At 29.9% G+C, this 21236-nt stretch overlaps 1 protein-coding gene across 1 annotated transcript in view; it reads right to left on the bottom strand.

Moving 5' to 3' along the window:
• The window catches only part of LOC129959088 (amine oxidase [flavin-containing] B-like), a 50554-nt gene that overhangs the window by 9872 nt on the left and 19446 nt on the right, over window positions 1-21236 (bottom strand). Inside the window, exons 3-11 of the mRNA XM_056071895.1 lie at window positions 17534-17671; window positions 13644-13751; window positions 12659-12750; window positions 10566-10707; window positions 7685-7745; window positions 5705-5799; window positions 4765-4924; window positions 4261-4360; window positions 1474-1585 (exon numbers count right to left, since the gene is read on the bottom strand). Of these exons, the coding sequence (XP_055927870.1) occupies window positions 1474-1585; window positions 4261-4360; window positions 4765-4924; window positions 5705-5799; window positions 7685-7745; window positions 10566-10707; window positions 12659-12750; window positions 13644-13751; window positions 17534-17671 (1008 nt within the window). The remainder of the gene's footprint in view (window positions 1-1473; window positions 1586-4260; window positions 4361-4764; window positions 4925-5704; window positions 5800-7684; window positions 7746-10565; window positions 10708-12658; window positions 12751-13643; window positions 13752-17533; window positions 17672-21236) is intronic.

Raw genomic sequence — 21236 nt, 5'->3', positions numbered from 1 at the left:
CCAAATACATTCTAATGCCAAAAATCGAATTTCTACTTCAGAAATGACATAGACCTTGTGTGAAATTCGACACACGTTTAAAATTAAGGCTTTACCAGTGTTTTGAAATTTAAAAAAAAATATGAACTTAAAATTTTATGTTTTGTGTATGCAAAAAAGGTGATTGTTGTTTCGACAAATTTTAACGTACAAATATACAATATTTGCGTGTGGAGAGATCCCAATATTAACAAACAAAGAAATAATAAAATAAAAAAAGAAACACGAAACGATGGGAAGTCTTAATATAGGATTGGATGATCTCTTAAGGTTGCGCATGACTGATTATGACTAAATAAATAATTATTTACTCAATGCTTTTATTTATTTCTTTCGGCAAATATCACCAGTTTCAAAGCAGTCAATTACAATGAAATTCGGGCCTACATTTCCTCAAACTATGCGAAAATAATTTCTTATCTCGCTAGCGAGATGAATTGGTGATGGCATATACATCGAAGACAGATTCTTGACTCACCTTCAAGAAGAAATAAAAGTCACTCATAGTCCTTTCAAGAAAGGCTTTAATAGCCTAAAATGAATCGGAAGATGATTAAATACGGATCAACTAGACATAATTTTTAAAACATTGTTATGAGTGATATATTTCCCTGAATGGCTGCTGTGAACTAACCCCTCCCCCAGAAAAAAAAAGCGATATTCTATATTTCTTTAATAATGTTAGATAGGAGCTCTTGACTATGTAAATCTCGGATGGCCTTGATGAAGTCAATAATACCAGATCCTAGATGAAGAGCCTAGTCTTATGATACTGTTGTCATAATTCTGACAACACTTTAGGGTGAATTTATATTGGAGGAAAATTTAGAATCAACACGTAAATTTGTTATATTAGATAATGAAATTTAGTAGGCATGTTTGCTCATCTGATAAACGATGGTCATTTAAAGTTCGAACCAGAGGAAAAAAGAGTTGGTAAGTCACTATGAACATTCAAATATAAACTAGGGTTTGCTTCAAATACCAACTTAGATATAAGCTTCGCGCACATATCTCGTCGCGTGGGCATGTAACAGCATAGCTTCAAATCGATCCACTCCTAGATATTGAATAGCTGCTGAAACGTATATACCAGAAATAACATTTTCACTTAATCAAAATTAATCTTTTATTAACAACATTGATTTGCAAATAACATGCAAAAATCACAATGATCTTACATTAACTGGTTAAGACTTTCAAAATCATCTATTTCAGCCGATCCCATATGCTTCAAGTTTTTGCATTAAAACTACTTGTATTTATTTCCGTTATGGTAATACGACTTTTGCTAGTGCAATGTATTTTTTTGACTCAAAATAGCATAGGGAGTATAATTTTAGGCATGCATATAGTTCAATTATCCTGTAAATTAGAAAATGTTTTGCTTTAAAAATATAAAGAGAAATGGCATTTAAATTTCTTTTGAAGTACCTTTAGAGCTTCAGAATTGCCAATAACTTCTGCTAAGCTTCGGGCAATTCTATTTTTCCGTTCTTCGGGAGTTAAAACGCACATTCGACGACATTTATCCGCTAGGATGAATCTGTAAGTAGATTTTATGGATCAATATATCAGTACAGCGTAAGTATTTGAAAAAGATAGAGGTTTTTGGAATAGGTACATTATTGCATTAGTTTGTAAAAGATTCGATATTTTTACAATACATGCACATATGCAAAAATCGTCTTTAAATGATTTAATCATATATATAAGATTTCAAACGGTAATTATGTAAAAAACTTTATCATATTGAACAAAAGATAAGTTTTATGGAAAATATGGTACTTATTAATTTTAATTATAATGTCTGGAAGACTGAGCTTCGCTAGGTAATTTGTTTTTCGGAGAAATTATTTAGATACAAATCACATACTGATTACATATGAATATTTTTCAGTCTTACCTACATATGAACGGGTCATTTAAATAAAAAAATCTGCTATATTACAATCAGAGATATTATATATGCGAAACAATCTGCTATATTACAATATTCATTTTACAATTTTAAAATATAAGTAATGATAGAATTACTTATATTTTTGAACTTATACTAAATTTTACCATGGTGAAATCGGGTCCGAGATGGTGCTGTACGACATTGTCAACTTGAGAGCAGATAGAAAAAGGCTTTTTTTATAACTAACAGTTTGTTATTTAAAAAAATACTTTTTGTGTGAAATCTTGTTCTCGTTTTTTGTGTAAAATCTCGTTTTACCTATATAGATAAACTTAGAAAAAATATTAAATGTAAGTGCATATGTAAAAAATAATGCAAAAACTGCGACTCGAACGCAACACACGCATCATTCATGTTGTTGTGATTACCATATTGCACTTCCCACACTTCGAAGCGGAAGTTGAATATACTTATTCTAATAATTAGTTATAAAAAAATTGTGTGTGCAAAAACATGTTTATTGAGGAAAGACACCTATATTGATAAACTTAAAAAGCAAAACCTTATCTAAATAAAAAAATTTGAATTCAATCGTTAGAGCTGTTTACGAGATACCCGAAATAAATTTATATATATACAAGAATTGCTCGTTTAAATTTATAACTCGAGAATCATATTAAAATTAAAGACCAAACTTTTACAGTTTCGAGTAAGAAGTGAAATTTCTAATATCTCCAGTGAAAGCTATTTTATGCATTGCTAATTTAATGATACAATAAGAAAAACATGGATAATTTTATAATTGTGCTTGTAGTACAAACACTGCGATAAGATAAAGACGAAAACAAAAAATAATGTCAGTGAAACGACACGAAAGCAAAGTCTTTCAATTCCTTTATAGAAATGCTACTTTTCATTGCATGATGACATTATGTACGTACATTGGAAATCGTGAGAAATATGAACCATGATAAAGTGAATATAAATTTTATTCCTGCTTATTTGAAAAGGAACATTAAGATTTTTTCGTTCACTGCTATCCAGATCGTGAAAAACAATAAACCACGTCAAAATGATTCTGTTGAATTTCATATCTTATGGCTTCAAATATAGTTTGCGGTTGTGTACACTTTGATTCTAGGTATCTCCAGGCCAGAAATACTTCGATAAAATCAAAGACCAGCAATAATCACGGCAACATGAAATGGCAGGGAATAAATCCCTCATCAGTTACTATGTTAAGAAATGTTTGATAGAAAATCCCACAAGAAGCAGGGCACCATCTTGAATACATATGACGTCAGCTGGAATATCTCTTTTTGTAATTTAGAAATGGCCTAACTCATCATTATAGTTTCCTAGCAGTAAATCATAACCGCATTCCTGGGCTCTAATGGAAGCATACTCTTCAAACAAGAAAATGCGAGAAGAAAGAGTGTTATTTTTTACACTTTAGCCCGTTATCACTCACTATAGTTGAGCAAACGACTTGCTCATTTCTTTTCATTGGTTATTATCTCTCTCTCTCCTTTTTTTTTTTTTTTTTTTTTGTATTTTACATCGACATTTGTCATGCTATAAGTATCATTAAAACGCTATTCATATTTCATCTACTCCGATCACTAAGAAATGTATAAAAGTAGGTAGAAGCAATTGAAACTTCAGTAATTTTGATGCTACGGCTGAAACTGTAATGACTCGCTTTTTATAACTCAACTCAATCTCGAGAAGACATCTTCAAACACAAAAATCAACGCACTTCATTCCCATTCGTGGATCATTGAGAACACTAAGGGGTCCTATATTGACAAAGTTATTTTATGTCCATGTGCATTGTATTTTTTTATTAAATTAATGGCATTTATTTTATTAAATTAATTATATTTATTTTATTTGAATGCCTGAAATCCCAAGCAGTTTTATGGTTTATGAATAAATAAGAAGGGGAAATAATAGAAGTACATTAGATAGCATCTATTAAATCAAACTAAAGTTTTGAAATTCAGTTAGTAGATTCTTTTTAAACTTTCAAGGAATGAAGATATTTGTAAATACAGATATGCGTAAATTTTGCATGTGTGTACAAAATGTAGTATGATGATAAAACAAATTGGGAAATCACTTCAACCTTATATAAATTTGGTGACATTTGTTTTACAATGTATATTTCATATTTTGAAACCTATACATAGTAAAATTCGTGAAAGTATCACCCATCAATTAGATTAGAAAAAAACTTATTAAAAGAGAAAATAAGTTTATGACATTTGTAATACAATAAAAAATTGTAGTGTAATAAAATTCTGTGAATATTTTACCCGATGATTGCAGGATAGCTTCCATCTGGTTTTGTATCATCCAATGCATAGAACATAGGATGTTCATCGCTGCCTTCCATCAACAAGGAACCACAAAGTCCTGAAATTAAATTTCATATATTACAATGAGCATTTAAAAGATAACATGGCAATAAAATTTCCTTTTTCTAAAAATGTGAGAAAAAAATTGAAAATCAAAGTGAGTGCTTAGTTCTTGATGGTCATGGGGGACTCCTCAAGCCATGAGACTTGAGTGCATTATTCCTCCCCTCCCCTCCCTCCACTAAATGGCCATTTCTAGGCTTTGATTTTAAACAAGTCTTCTTTGCACAACAATATCCTGAAAAATTAAATTAGAATTTTTTTTCCAGGAAAGGGTTATATCTTCTTTTCGAAATTTTTGAGGTCAGTTTTACAAATGATGCATATTTAATTAAAACTAGAGCATAGAAATTGATAAAGAATGTTAACACATTATTAAAAATGGATTAAGATGTTTTTTACCCATTTCTTTCCAAAATGCTTTTTTGTAATAAAGAATGACTTTCATAACAGTTCCCATAGGCATTCTTTGCATGAGCTGACTTCGTAGAGGGGGTAATTCTGGAGTAAAATGGATCTTGAGTTGTACCACTGGAGGGCAGGCCAAAATGATGTATTTAGTCTGTCAAAAAAACCAAGCATATAATTACTAGTCTTTATCTAAATCCTAGGTTATCTTTAAATTAAATCTCTGAAATTTCTCTTATATTGATAGGGTGTCAGGAATTATAAAAATAAAAACAGTCTGATACAGTATGTAGCAAAAAAATAATTTGTCGTAAAAGCTAGGTTTGCTGTTTGCTCGAATGAATTAGCTATGAAGAAATACAACACTGAAAACAGGTCATATGCTGAAATGAAATAATCTTTATTCTAAAATGAAACTAATAGCTCTTGGATGTGTTCATGTAGCTAATGGGGTATCCTGAATTATCCAAGGTTTATTACCGTGACAACATTTCATATTACAATTACTGAAATACAAATGAAATTGGAAGCTTCAGGATGCTCCTATTTCCACACTAGTGTGACCAGAAGTGACCAAAACTTATTACGGTCATAACTTCCCCTGATCATGCACATAATCATGCGATACATAGAGAAAATGATACATTCATGGGAAGGCTTGGGCCAGTGATTTGACTTACACGTTCTTCGGCGTTTTTGGACCTACCGCATTTAGTTTCACCTGAGAGCCAATCGAAGCTCAAAATATCAATTGTTTATTTCTCTAATAAAGTACGAACATGCACAAATAATATCCTTTTCTACCAGTGAGGGTAAATTTTGATTCTAGGTTCTATGGTAAACATTATGCGTCTAACTGTGCTCTATGAACAAACTCTTTTCTTGCTAGAGTTCACGAAGACCCTAGATAAAGAATTAGCAACTATGGACTCACTTTATATTCTTTTCCATTTAGAGTTTTCACTAAGACGAAGTCTTTAGATTCTTGATTTATTCCAACAACGGGACTGTTCTTAATCACCACAGAATCTGAAAAGCAAACAGTATCTTTGTTTACAAAATAAATACAAATATTCTTACGGAAATTGTGCAAAAAATGAGTAGAATTTTTTCTAGAAGGAGTTATGAACATGACAATCGGTTAAAAATTAATATTCTATTCTCATGATACTTTTGAAAGTATTTTAAGTCATCACTGTTATGAAAAGTTAGAAAACTTTAGATCACACATTAAAATGTGCAGTCAAAACAAAGAGGATAGGGAAGGTAAAATGCTATCTTCAAATTAATGTTTACTGTGACTTATATTTCAACTATTCTACAGATTATTCAGCTATTATTTTCTGCTAACAGCATATTAACAATGCGTTCTTTTCGTTGCATAATTACATTCTAAAATATCTTCAAGAACTTACATTACTATCCAAAATAACTTTCTTTTTCAGTGTAATCTACAAGAAAGGAATCAAAACAAAACTATTCTCGGATGAAATGAGGAAATCCATAATTTAATATCTAATATTACCTTATGAAATCAAATATGTAGTTTAAGATACGGAAACTACGTAAAAATATTTTTAAACTTTTATCTGGGTCTGAAGAAAGAATCTCAAGTTAATTCATTTCGGTCTCGAGGTATTTTATTGCCAGTTGAAAACAATTTGGAATCAATTTCAACTTTCAGATTTTTGGAATCAATTTTCAACTGGTACTTGGGACAAAAACCAGTTGAAAACAATTTGGAATTGTTTTAGTTCTACTTTTTTCAATTTTTCATAAGCACATAATTTCTCTTTATCAATATATGTATTATTTTATTTCTGTAGAAAAATTTCGGAATTCTGCGATTACTATCACGTATAAAGGATGAATGCTATATAATGAGCTTAATAACAACTAAAACGCAGAAGATTCCATTAAATCAAAGGAAGTGAATGTTTCATTGTATTTCAAAAATCAATTCTTTCGATTCCTAATGCGAGTTATAAAATATGCTAGAGTTTTGACAATTTTAAAAATACCCGTAATGCATAACTTCCACTGAATTTGTTAAACAGATAGAAAACCTTTCATTTTTGCCTTGTATAGTTTATGCAGATAAACATTAGCTATTATTTAACCTTTGTAGATTAGCTTATTTTTAACCAATAAATTAAGGACTAAGCTAAATCACCAATAATCTTTTAAGACGAGGATATAAAGAAAAAATGGAAAGTCGCCTTTTCTGGAATAAAGCTTCCTATAAAGCATTTAGGTGAGCATTCATACCTTAATGATACAATTACTACTATCCGTACCAGAGGAAAAAATCTATTGCTACACAATCTGCATTGATTGCGAACTAATGATTATAAATCATAGGTTGCATTGCTTTCATAATATTTTACATCCAGACTAACTAAAATGTCAGCTTCATGCTGAAAACTAAAACTGCTTATTTTCATATGCACAAATGACGTTAAGTCTTTTGTAATCTGCATCTAATAATGGGTATCAGATTGAAGGATAGTGACTGATCGAATTCTTTTAGATTCACAGTTTTTTTTTTTTTTTTTTTCATTCTAGCATGTCAATCTCCTTGTGAACGCGCTAATTTTCTTTCATAATAATTGAAGAAATCTTAATGAAGAATTGTATAATACTTCAGAGAGTCTTTAAGAAAAATCAAAGCCCTCTATAAGTGACAAAATATTCTCTAAAAGTTAATAAAAAGGGTATTATCACAAAAATACTATTTTGGCTTTCAGAAAATTGAGTTATGCATTTTAATTTTTCTAACAATTTTTTTTCGGGCAGGTAATGGTATAATGGTTGTGAAATGATATATATGCATACATTCAAAGGTGAAGTAAGAATGAAAAGAATTTATTAAATAAGAATTTTATAAATAATTTAGCTCAAAGAGACGATTTACCTCCAAGTTTTTCAGCCACCTTTTCACAAATCTGCTGGGTTCCACCTTTAAACTTTCTTTCCTAATAAAATAGAAATATTTTATTTGATAGATCAAAAGTATAATTTACATGAATCTGCAACGCCGTGGCATTTTATTTCAAATTCTATCTGCAGACTATGATATAAATACTATCATAATACTTTTAGAATGATCAAGCTTCATTTGTTTATTTTTCCCAAACTAAAGAGGGAAGTCAACATTTCGATTCTACTTTTAATCATGCAGCTAATGAAGTCTACTTTCTTGTGTACAAATACAAATAAAAAAATCTTAATTTTTAAATGTCTTTAAAATATATTACATATAGCTAATTATTTTAATTTATTCATACAATATAAAAAAATTCTTGCATGCTATGAATATTATATAGACGTATTCGAAACAAATGTACCGATTACAGAACTTTCTTCTAAAAAATAGTAGTAAGGAAAATGTAAGCACGATACAAAGAAGATGAAAGATTTATCTGCGTTTGTGTTAACTCACTTTGATTGCATGGGCAATACATATGCATTACATGGTAGACGCTATGAAATCTAATCATGAACATTATCGCATGTTCATAGACATCGATGTGCGTTTCATAGCCACATATAATCTAAATTTTGCTTTGCTTGTAAAAAATAAAACGCTTGTTAAATGCAAAAGAAAATGCTTATTAAAATAGTTTTGAATAATTTTCTACTTTCATACTTGATGCATCATATACTTCTCTTCAAGTAATGATCATTCCCTATCGCATTATCCAATAACTCTAAATGGTGAACCGATGATTTAGGCATTTTTTTTCTTTTCATTTTAATAGTTTAGGATAGAGGGTCAGCAAGATAATCTCGGCAAAAAATAAAACCTTGAAAAAAAAATAACATTTCCAACGGTTTTGAAAAATATATTGCATTGTATCATTGTCAGTAATATTATATTTCTGTTGTTTCTCGAATTATCAAACTGGACGAAAGAATTTAAGAAAGATAGGGTTTATCGTATAGCAAGAAAAAATGTATTTGAGCGTTAGAAATGCATGCTAGTATTTTAGGATTTCAGATTAGAGTTTAATTTTTGACATCCATGCGGGTTTTTTTTTTCTTATTATTAGTAAGCATGACCTTAGTACGTACTTAATTTTTTTGCTCAGGCAGGTACGCCGAGGAGCAGCTGAAACGTATTGATATGGAAACGATAGAAACTAGATGTTGAAAACTTGTTCGTAAAATAAACCCTATACTTAAATTTTTATACTTTACCTAATGCTTCATGTGCCTTGCGCTATCGCTATTTACTTTGAAATGCATGCCTACATTGTAGTGATGATGATATCGTGTCCGCGTTACCATGGAAAAGGGGTGCAGTAGCTTCTGAGGGTAAAGACCCCTGAGCACCCGAGGGCAGAAGTCTGACTTCTAGCTCATATGAGGATGAAACTCATACATTCGCTTGCACAACCCCTTTTTACGGGGGGACACATTCACACACTTCACAGATAGAACACAGATGAAGAACAGCCATGCCCGAGCCGGGATTCGAATGCGTGGCGCCCAGATCACGAGGAAGATGCGCTACCCCTACGCCAAGACACAGGTGCCTACACTGTAGTCACCTATTCAAATGGCATTGCTCGAAAATATGGTAGTTCTTTCAGGACAGCTTAACTCCAAATCACTGATTTATTTCCCTGATTTTATTTCTACACAAGGTTAAAAATCTAAGTAGTATGACAACGATGGTTCTATATATACAGATATAAAGTATTCCAAATAGATATAAAAACGTGTGTTTTTATGTATAAAATTATCCTTTTATTTTGAAGTCATGCAGTGTATGGAATGAATGTCAAAATAAGAAGGAAATGAAAAGCATTCAGGCAAGTTTAATAAATATGAAAAAAACTATTACAATAAAATTGATTCCAAATATACATAAAATAAATGAATGAATGTATGGCAAAATAGAGAATTTCAATATTAGCTTTTAATTGATCCTTCTGTATAAAACTTTTGCCTTTATTCACAATCAAAACGTCTTCTCACATAAATCAGTTTCTTAAATACCATCCTTGCACCCAAAAAGAAAAACATGCCATACTTAGAGAATTTCAGAGCAACTACATTAAAATTCAAATTAGAAATAGATAGTTTGCATTTTTGGTTGAGGGTAAGGTTTCTTCGGAACGTGCGATTGCCGTCAATAGCCTTATTTCACAAAGCCATCAAGGCCACTCCAGACGATGAGAAAAAGATGAGTTTACGAGATTCAAAAATCAATAAATATTTTTCGATATCAAGCTTAAATTAGAGCATTTGGAACATTAAAAATCGAATCAAGCACAAATCAATATTCATTGACTACTTTATACTTTTTCATACACGAACTATACAGAGAGAAAATATCGTACTTATCAAAAAAAAAATTCGAACTCGAAATTTCGACGAAACGTACATTTTTAGAATTATATCTGTCTCTGTTAACCAATGAACATGATAACTTAAAAACGCTTTGAGCTAGACGGATGAAATTCGGCATGTGGACTTAATACCAAATTTGTAGATTTCTATCAAGTTTTACGAAATTCATTCACGGAGAAAGACTGTATATGCAGCTGACCGAATACTATAGAATATGGTAAGAAGAAGAAAAAAGAATTTATTCCATAAACGTTCAAACATGTTCTTAAAAATTAATTGTAAAAATTGGATAACTATATGTGCAGCATTTTTAAAGAAGGGTTGCAGTTCTGTGTCATTCGCAGTGCGGTTTTTATGCCAAAATATATATAATAGGTTTATTTCATACATATTTCACTAAATTCTTCCATTAATTCAAAATAAAAAGTGTTCATTACTTGTCCTCCATTTGTAGTCGAAAATATCCTCTTTGTTCCTCCACACTGCTTGATATACCACAAGAAACTCAACAACGATGCCTCGTAGGATTCAGTCGTAACATTAATGTTGACAAAGTTCTTGAAAAATTCTAACCCGCCTCTGGAAAAAAGAGTAATACAACATGTTAAAAAAAATTAAATTACTTTTGAATAGAATATCAGGCTATAATAATTCATAGAAAATTATAAATATATTTATTGTTTCGATAAATCATTGTTCAACTTTGAAGTTCAATATGAAGTTCAACTCTTTGAAGAGAGTTAATTGTAGACGAACTAAATAATTTTGCACCGGTATTAGATGGTAAGGATGATTCTTAAACGGAATATCCCAATTTCAAAACTTCTTTGGAACAACATTTTAAAGATTTCTGAATTAGATGTTAGATTTTAACCCTTTCAGTTGCATAAACAATTCATTTTTTTTCTTCATAAGAACAATGTCAATGAGTCTTAAATGCAGAACAAAATCAGCTTGTGCTGCCATCTGTTGTATTTATTAGATACTAAATATTTATATCTGATTGTAAAATTATGAAATGGCTTGAAAGATTCGTTTAGCTATGGGGGGAAAAAAAGAAAGAGGGAGATCTGCTAAATGTTTAGTGACTCACCTATAAAATTTATCATCAATCAATTAATCACGAGAACGAAACCGAAATCGCTACCAAATCACACTACCTTATTCTAAGTACAATAGCTAATGACCATAAGATAAGCTTACAATAGCATCTAGATACATTGCACTTAATTTAGAGCTAAAAAATAAACATGCTACTGTAATTGAAAAATCAAGTAAGCAAAATATCATTCCATTAGACGTAGTATATTAATCAAAGTAAAGCATATTTTCACATTTGACATGAATAATATAAAAAAAAGCATACATGAGTTAAAAAAAAAAAAAGATTTTAGCAGTCAGTATATCATGAAAGCTTTTAATCTGGAACTAAACGAAGTTCTTCAAATTAGAATGATAGTAACGTATTCGTATGTTCTAGGAAATCATAAATTCATTGCATGTACTCTCGATGATACTATTGCAATCTTTGAACTCTCTTTAGTCGCGTCTGTTTTCTTGGAAGAAACGTTATCATTCGGTTAACATCAATAAAACAGTTTCTTAAAGATACAATTCAAGATTCATAATTTCATCAATGTTTTCTATTATAAATGTATTCCGAATATGCGGAAGTTTCACTGACGTGAAAGCCGCATGTTGCTGTACATAATTTGTCACACTAATTTATGGTTATCCAACAAGCTCTTCGAGTGTTTGACTTGGAAAATTTAAATAGTGGAATGAATGTATATGTTTCGTTTAATATAGTTTAATAAATATCGAGATAAATGTTCATTGTTTGTCAAATATCGTATAATAATCGTATATATCATCTAATATTGTTCATCTATCTTCACCTATTAAATATTAGGATAAATATGCAGTAGCTCGTCTAATAAGTATTGAGATAAATATGTATGATTCTATTCAAGGTCGTCTACATTTCTTCCCTATTTTGTATTATATGCTTCGATGCTGTGAAAATCGATGTTGCCATATATATCTGTCCAGCCGATTTATAGTTATCGAATTGAAACTTAAAGACTGCGGTAGAGTGAGGGTAAAATCTCGGTTTCGAGACCGGAAGGTCTGAAATCCGATTACTCAGAAGAATTGTCGAGAGGCAGGTTCACGACAAATCTATCCTCCCGAATGCCCTTCCGCTGATGAGGCGCAGAAGTTTGGAGAGGGAAACCAACCCAGGCATCACCTTCATCATCCGGCAATGGTTGAGAACTAAATGGCCCGCCCCAACATAGCCCTAGCCTCATAATAATGAAATATTTTATCATTATTATTTGTGTTTTTATATTTTGTTGTGATAGATTAAATAAAAAAATAAAGCCCACAATAATTACATAAAGAAAGTTCGTTTCCTGAAATGCTGAACATTATTTCCTCACATGCTGAAAGAAGTTTATGATTTATCTTTCATTATAAAATAAAATACATTCAATCATTTTTTTATTTTAATAAAACGAATGCTTACTTAGTCCAGCAGTTTTTCTCTAAAAATTCTTTATATGTCATGGTATCCCATTCATCTGCATGATTGGCATTCCAAGGTGCGTCAGCTGGTATCTGTAAACAGTGAATTTATATGATCAATTATAAAACTGGTACAAATATACATGAACATTCAATAGCTATTCCACAATGCAGTTTACATTCAGAGGAAGAAGAAAGATATCTATAAAAAATACTCAAAAAGGCAATGGAGAAAAAATGTTTGAATTTACAAAATAATTATAAGTTAATGATTTAATAGCTTCATTTTATCAATCATGGGAATGAAGATAACAAAGAAACAATAAATGCCGATCATCAGATTGACCATACAGTTTGCCTCAAAAATGTATACACACTTTCGAAGCTGTTACACGAACCTCCATTAATATATATCAAAGCTTTAAATTTGGAATTTATTAATATATAAATGATAATGATATTGTTTTGGAGATTGATGTTAATGGATAAAACAGTAGGTAGCATTTAGTTCCTGTCATGCTCATCTTTTGTGAAAATATATGTTACATAATTTTTATAATTCTGCAGCTACTACAAGTGACGAACTGAATGTATGAAAAAGTACTTGAATTAAAATTGATATGCTTAATAGTTTATACAATTCCTTCCATCAGCATTATGAATAATGCCTTAAATTATAATCCCTGTACTTTCACTGAGATTACATCAATGTACAAATAACTTTCACAACTATAATGCATCCGAAACCAAGCGAAATTTTATTATAAAATTTCATCTTTAGAAACAGGGAACAAATTGTTCGATAAAAGTGTTTAAAAATAAAACTTTTCAGTACATGATATTAAATGCTTATGTAATAGTTATCCTAATTATGTACACTTTTTTGGGGGTACTTGTATTGCAAACAATATTGTAATTTGTGTTTCATTTTGGTGCTTAGTGTTCAAATCATGCCACAGAATATCACACTAAGTCACATTCATTACCTGTTCTCCCATTTTGTCCATGAGATAAAAGATGTTATTGATATCCATGGCAACCAAAGGATTCCTTCGTTTTGGTAATGTGCCAGAACTGAAACGCGTTCGACGTCCCTGAAAGAAAAAGGAAGAGTGAAATGAGTTAAGTTACAGGAATTACCATTTCTCATGAATAAGGATCAAATAATTGTTTAAAAAAAAGGAACTGAGTATCATTTTCCCATTACTTAATGGTAAGAAATTAATTTAAGAGTGCCAGAACAAATAATTTTCTTAAGAGCACTGAATTGCGGATTTACTGAAATGCTTTAAGCTGTCAAAATTACTGCGAAGTTAGGATTAAATTATTTCAATTCAAAGCACAGTTTAAAAAAAATCTAGTGATCATAAGATGAAAAAAGTAAAGATTTGAGGAAGATAAATGAGGAATCCTTAATATGGCGTTAATTCGAGCTTATAATTCCTTATACATATAAACTAGGTATTGTAGGATACATATTAGTGCAATAAATGTTAAAAATTATCATAAGCAACCAATATTAATTTATTCAAACATGTATAGTAAAGATCTTTAGAATAAAAAAATGGTTATTTTCAAAAAGAGTTTCATCTTTCTTTTAATTGCTTATTTCACCATATTTTCAAATGCGTACCACTTGAGATCGCAATATTTACCTAGTTAATCAACAAATTAATTTATCCCTTCGTTAGTAGGATATTTATATCATTCTTATAAGTAGTGATATTATCAAAGTTTGTGTATCATGAGCAATTATTTTTTCTTTCCTATTAAATAAATTGTTTTAATTTAAGAATAAAGTATTGATTATTTTGTAGGGGAAATGTTTTTTTTACAAGATGAACTCCTTCATCGAATCAGGCTTACGAAAGTCATATCATGTCAACTCTTCAGCAGAGAATAAAATCTAAAAAGAATTTATTCTCCGGCTATGAGAATTTACGCTCTTACAACCACTGTAACTATAAAATGAAAGTAGAAAGTAGTTTAAAGAATTTCATTCTTATGTCTTGATACAAAATTAGATTTCATATGCAAAACTGTAAAACTCTGAAAATCGGTTTTTTTTAAACATATATTCACCTAGTTCTTAGTTACAAAGTTATCTCTCCAGCTTTAATTTCTTACCTCTCGAGCCCTTAGCATCGATTTGAATACATTTCGATGTCTGTATGTTTTGAAGTCATTGGAAATGAGGATTAAATTTTTAATTTACAATTTGTGTAAATTTAAAGCATTGTAAACATCATTATCTGTTATAGTTTTTAAATTCAGTTTTCCTTTTTTTGGTTTTGAAATTTTAAAAACACTTATTAATCCAGGTGTCATTGTATTAAATGTATTATTATCAAAAATGAAAACAAAAGGTAGCAAATAATTGACACATGTTTCGTAAACGTGCCAATTCTAAAAAATTGAAATTATATTGCTTTATTCAAAATTACTTTGATGATTGCTCGCTTAGATAGCAAAACACGACTGTATGTAATATTTTTCATTAAGAAAATATTTTAAAATCATCAATTTAGTTATATTTCTCTTTAAAAAACTATTTAAATTGAACTTTAATTATGAAATAAAAAAACGAGAACTTCGGTTAGAAAAAATTCACTTTATTCATAAAGGAAAAGCGATTGATGAAATGAAAAAAAAAAAAAAAAATGGCATTTCTCGAAGAAAACATTCGGTCACTAAAACAGTTTCTCAGAGTATCTTTAATAATGACCATAATCTGCTTGCCAAGTTGAATTTGTAGGATTAGTTTACTTTATCTATATTTATGTGCTGCTTGGAAGTAGCAAAAGGGCTATTTTGGAAGGAACGTCGCAACTTCAAACCGTTAATAAATAGCGAAGCCGACACATGAAACATCATCCCTTCTCCAATATACCACCCCTCACCAGTGAGAGGATTTTCAGCTCCAGCAGACTAAGGATTGAGTAGGAATTGTTTGTACTAAAGGGTCTTCGGAAAAATTTGAGCTGGAACACTCTGGCCTCTGAACAGACACCTTACCAGTACTCTACTGGGGCTCATTGAATTTCTAGGTACTTTTATGATTTGAATTAGTAATTAGCTGGAATTATCAGTATCATCAACTAGTATTTCATCATACTAGAATTGAGAAGTTTCATCATCAACTAATATATATTTCTATATCAGGAAAAATAGCAGCTGTAAACCGATATTCAAAATAGTATATATTTTGTAGCCATTCAAAAATTTCTTATTTATGGGGTATTACGCAGCGAATCTAACAATATTGATAAGACAATATACTGCATAATATGTGAAGTGTAAAGTCACGTTTTGAAATTGTTGATATAACAAATTGCAGAAACTAATCCTTAAAGTAAATTTTTCCATGAACCATAAAGCACCTGTATGTTTTGAGATCACGCTTTAATCTCAATACCTAGAAAAAATAATGCGAATATTTAATGAAGTTAAAGGCAGAATTTTTTTTAAACCAGAAAAATCGCATAGATTAATTCGAATAATCAACAGTAAGTTTTAAAAGAAGAAAATTGATACGCATATATATTCTGTTTTTAAAAAAAATAATTTTTGACGTTACAAAGGGATCAAAATACACATTAAGCACTCTTAAATGCTTCGACCGTAAAGCAGTTCAGATCTTATAAATATATTACTATTTAATACAAGAAATATATTACACGTGGTATGATGTGATATTCATATTAAATTTTCTGTAGGAAAAGTCTGAAATATCAGTAATTAGTTATTTGATGCTGAGCTGATTAATTTTAAGTGGAATATTGAACAGTTTTTTAACATTAACTAAGGGAGGTACGAAGCTGAATAAAATTGAGGACTATCTTTAAACAGTTAAACTTTTAAAGGTGATTACTAACTTTAATTTAACAAAATAAATGAAGTAAAATCATAATTCATTTTGAGTACTAATTTCTTGATAAGTTGTCTGAAATCAGTAATCCTTTCAAAAGGGAAAATTATAAAATGCAAATTGCATGCAACAATAAATGTCCTTATAATAACAATATAAGGAAACAAGAAATTTCCTTATGATAACAATATAAGGAATTTCCTTGTAATAATTTATGTAAAAGATTAAAACCTCGAATTTCAACTTTGTTTTTTAGTTTACATTTTATTGTCAACTAAAAATAATTAAAACTAATATTTTTCATTTAGAGTAATTAATAACCGGAGTTAAAAAGACACCATATAATTTAAAAGACGTAACTGCACGTCATGTATATTTTGTAACGCTGAATTATGAAGTTACATGCTTTTTAATCTAAAAAATTACGCTATGGATTCCAAAATAAACTTATCGAGACACATTTGATGTATATCGCTCGTTACTAGAGATCAACTACAAAAAGGGAATGAAAGATCAAAGAAAGATTTATGGAGAATAATTAAGCAATATTCTTGAAAAGAATTTGGACTTAATTAGATTACTTTAAAAAACAATTCATTTCATTAATAAAGTAAAAATTAATTTCAAGATGAGCATAATGTAGTATGTTGGATGATAAGTAAATTAATATTTTTGGAGATGGTACAAAACATTTTGAGGACCCATTGATCAACTCTGTTTAGTACTTTCATCACTGGCACGTCGTCAGTACGAGGTCAAAAACACGCATCTACAGTCGTAAATAAATATAGTTTGCTCTGTTTTGAATGGCATCAACAACATAAACAAGGATTTCCATTGATCTTTTTAAATTAAAAATCATTTCTAATTAGTAATATTAAAATTTAAAAGCATTTGATCTCTTCTTTGTTAAAAACGAAACGTGCTTATGTATTACAGCGAATATCAGTGCATATGCAAATATAATCCATTTAATAATTGTTATTACTTTTTTAACTTTTTACTTACATTTTTATAGTGCAAGAGGTCTTCAACTTCATTCACTTTATAATTTTCTACGTTGAATTCTTTCGCCATGCGAAGAAGACGGTCTTGAGTAGGTCCGACATAAGCACCTCCAATGTCGACATAGCCTACTTTCGGGTCCTAAAGAACGAGAAGAAAACGTTCATTATTCACTCTATATTCAGTACAAAATATTAAAAAAGAAAAATGACATAATTTTATTTTATGCATTTCACCGTCATTTATGAATTCTGAGGATATCAATTTCAATGTTAGTTCATCTCTCGAACAGCATCACTTTGATTCGACGACAATTTATCCTAAAGTTATTACAAAAGTTGGATATATTGTTTCTAAATATTGTGCTCAGTGAATGAATAAAAAACTACAATGAATATTCTACTATATAATGTTCTATACTAAAAAAAGAAACATGCAACTTTAGATTAGTTAGTTTGAAGAGGAAATAGAAATTTAAAAAAAATATGCGCAGTAATCACTGTTGTCGAGGAGCAAATTACCACATATTTCTTTCCCAGTAGATATACTATTCATTACTGTCTACCTTGGAATGGGAGTGGACACCAAGTATTCATAGAAGTGGAAATTCGATTCTGAGAAAATGGCAAGCCAATTATTCATGGTTCTTTAAACACAATACAGAAATGTATATTTTGCCATCCACAAGGCTTAAATGAGATTATAGTTTTCAAAACAAATCCTTTAACACGTTCACTGCCACGGTTCAAGCCTGATATCCGGGCCTTCTGTTTAATTAGATGATCCCTTCTTTGCTATCTTTTAACTGCAGCAGAAAAGGTGTCATCTAATAATATAGATGGCTTGGTACAATTATATATTATCTGCGATGCACCAGCGCGTCAGTGGCAGCGAATGTGTTAACACATTCGCTGCCACTGACGAATTGATCTGAATTCCATCGAATGCCTTAACACGCGAAATTGCTAATTTTTTTAATCGCGATTTAGATCCAACATTTGAGAATAAATATAAATATGTTTTTAAAAGAAACGAATTATTATTTATAAGCAACTTTAATTAGTATCTAGGATACATTTATAGATACATTTTCATGCTAGTTTTACGTTTTTATGTCTAATTTGCAAACAAATGAAGAAAAAAATATTGCTTTGGGCGATCGCGCTTTAAATAGATATTCATTGAATTTTACCTAATTTTAGCATCAAGAATAATTATAACAACTTTTTTACAAAAACTGCTGCTTTAGAAGAAGAAGAAATGAACTATATTTGTTAGTAAATAAATAAATGCTTAGAGCATCCTTAATTTTACATGTCATACAGAGAAATGTCTGACAATACTGTTATACAATATATAATATTATACTGTCTGTTATTAAATCCATTCAAGAAACAGTTATGTATATCGGAAGCAATCCATAACTTACCTATATATTTACGAACAAATAATTTTTCTATAGGAAAAAATATATATAATGCCAGTTATTAATAATAATCAGTACATGAATGATATGCACTAAATAATGCAAATATTCCTATTTTGCACATATATACTAAATTGTTATTTTTAAATTCACATCTTTTAAATGAAATTCTTCATCGTCATTCGTTTTTTGACTATAAGTTGCTTCTTTGACTTACATAAAATACCGATATGTAATGAATTGCTCTTTTCAGTCAGGATTTTCTTGGTTTATAAAAAAAAGGAAAGAAACGGAACACAAATACTCTTTGAAAGCAAAATAGCTGTGATTTCAACATATTCTTCTGACTTTTTCCGAAGTGCTTATTTTTTTTCTTCTTCTGATAGCTGAAATTGTCTCTCAGTGGAGAGCCTATTTATCTTTTGTAACTAAGAAGTGAATGGCAAAAATTATTACACCATTTTTTGGATTTATGCCAAAAGCAGCGTTGTTCTGAAAGTCTTTTCTTTTTTATCTGGTGTTATTACAGTTTGATTTTATAAGAAAAGTTGTTTATTAAAAAAAACCCATCAGTTATAAGTTGCTAATTTATTTAGGAATTCGGTTTTTATGACGCAACAACGAATCTGAAGCTTCATCTGAAAACTTCGCATTAAATCAGTAATAAGATAATGTATATAAGATCAAGTTTATGCAAAATATCCATTTTAGTCATGTGTAGCACCCAATATCTAAACCATTAAATATAATAACTAAACCATTTCTAAACCATTAATATTCGAATGGGTGCCAATCACTGATTCGGAAGTCTTCCTCGAAACTGCCATTGAAATTCGACTAAACTAATGATATTCAATGCTTCATAACTCAATTACATAAATATTTAGATTTTATAATTTTTAACAGTTCATTTTTTGACACTAAAAACCATAAATACAATTCTGTATTTATTTATTTTCATTTGGAAGTATATGTCTATCAATAATGGTTTAAATATTAATTATTGGATCCTGGTTAGAGTGAGAACTCTGGTTATATGAAGATTAATAATGAGTTTCTATGAATCTAATAATCACCTTTATATCTAGAATTGAGAAATCTGTACAGATTGTGTGAAATTTGAACACTGCAATAATAAAATTTGTGAGATTGGAATTTGCTCAAAAACAGAAAGCTCAGATTCAAAAATAGAAATCTATACATCTACAGTAGGAAAATAATAAGGATGCGGAATGTTGCGAAAATAGTCGGCAAAAGTCTTGAGTCTGAAAATAGTTAATGCGTTGACGAGTGGAATGCGGGCATCCCAAAATATATACTGAATCTATCATTTAGAACACTGGCAGACTATGCAAAAAAATGGAATCTCCTGAAATGGTATCTCCTGATTCATGATATGTGGTGCTTGACACATATCACGAATCACATATGCTTCGTTCTCAATCGAATGAAGATAGCTTATAATTTTCAGTTAGATAAGCCGTTTAGTGGGATTACAGTTTAGAACCCATTTCAGTAAATTTCAGTAACTTAAAAACGTTTTGTTATAATAATAACACAGATATGAGCATTTGCCTCCAACTGCTACAAGCATTGATAGGTAATTGTGTATTTCATTAATGATAGAAAATGTTTTTCAAAATAAATTTGAATTGATAAATCAAAATCTTTATTAAAATATAAAGAATAGTAGATGTTTTCTTAAATTAGTTTTCAATTTTTTTTTTTAAATTTGAATAACAATTCCTCTTCTAATCGTTCTACACAACTTCATATCTCTGTCAGAGTTAAAAGTAAAATCATATTCCAGCTCCCACTCATTATTAACTATGTCTAGACTGCCATTAGGTCACTACCAATCGCTTATATTTCTATGATTGGATAACGAAGTTTTTATTTTTTTGCTTGCGAAATAGAATGGGTTTGTCAGAATTCGTGATATGGAAAGAAAAAAAAAACATTCATTTCGCATTGTTTTCCCTATTCCAGTAAGCACGCATACAATTCGAGTTGGTTTGTTCTTCCTTGGATAGAGGAAAAACATTATTTGATTGGCTATACGTATAATTCAAGGATATATAATATCTTGAAGATACTGAATGAGATATTATTTCCAGGAGGAATTTTTAAGATAAATGTATTCAAATCAATATTAAATAAATTGTAAACCGAAAAGGCTTGAACATGTGCAAGCCTTTATGGCTGCAATATTTCTAATTTTCTAAATGACTTTAGTTAAAAGTACAGAACGATTGGGGCTGTAATTTTCAAGCCTAAGTT

The sequence above is a fragment of the Argiope bruennichi genome, chromosome X1 (genome assembly GCF_947563725.1).
Source record: "Argiope bruennichi chromosome X1, qqArgBrue1.1, whole genome shotgun sequence".
NCBI lineage: Eukaryota > Metazoa > Arthropoda > Arachnida > Araneae > Araneidae > Argiope > Argiope bruennichi.
Note: the sequence above shows the minus strand (reverse complement) of the source record. Positions and strands in the feature narration are given on the sequence as shown.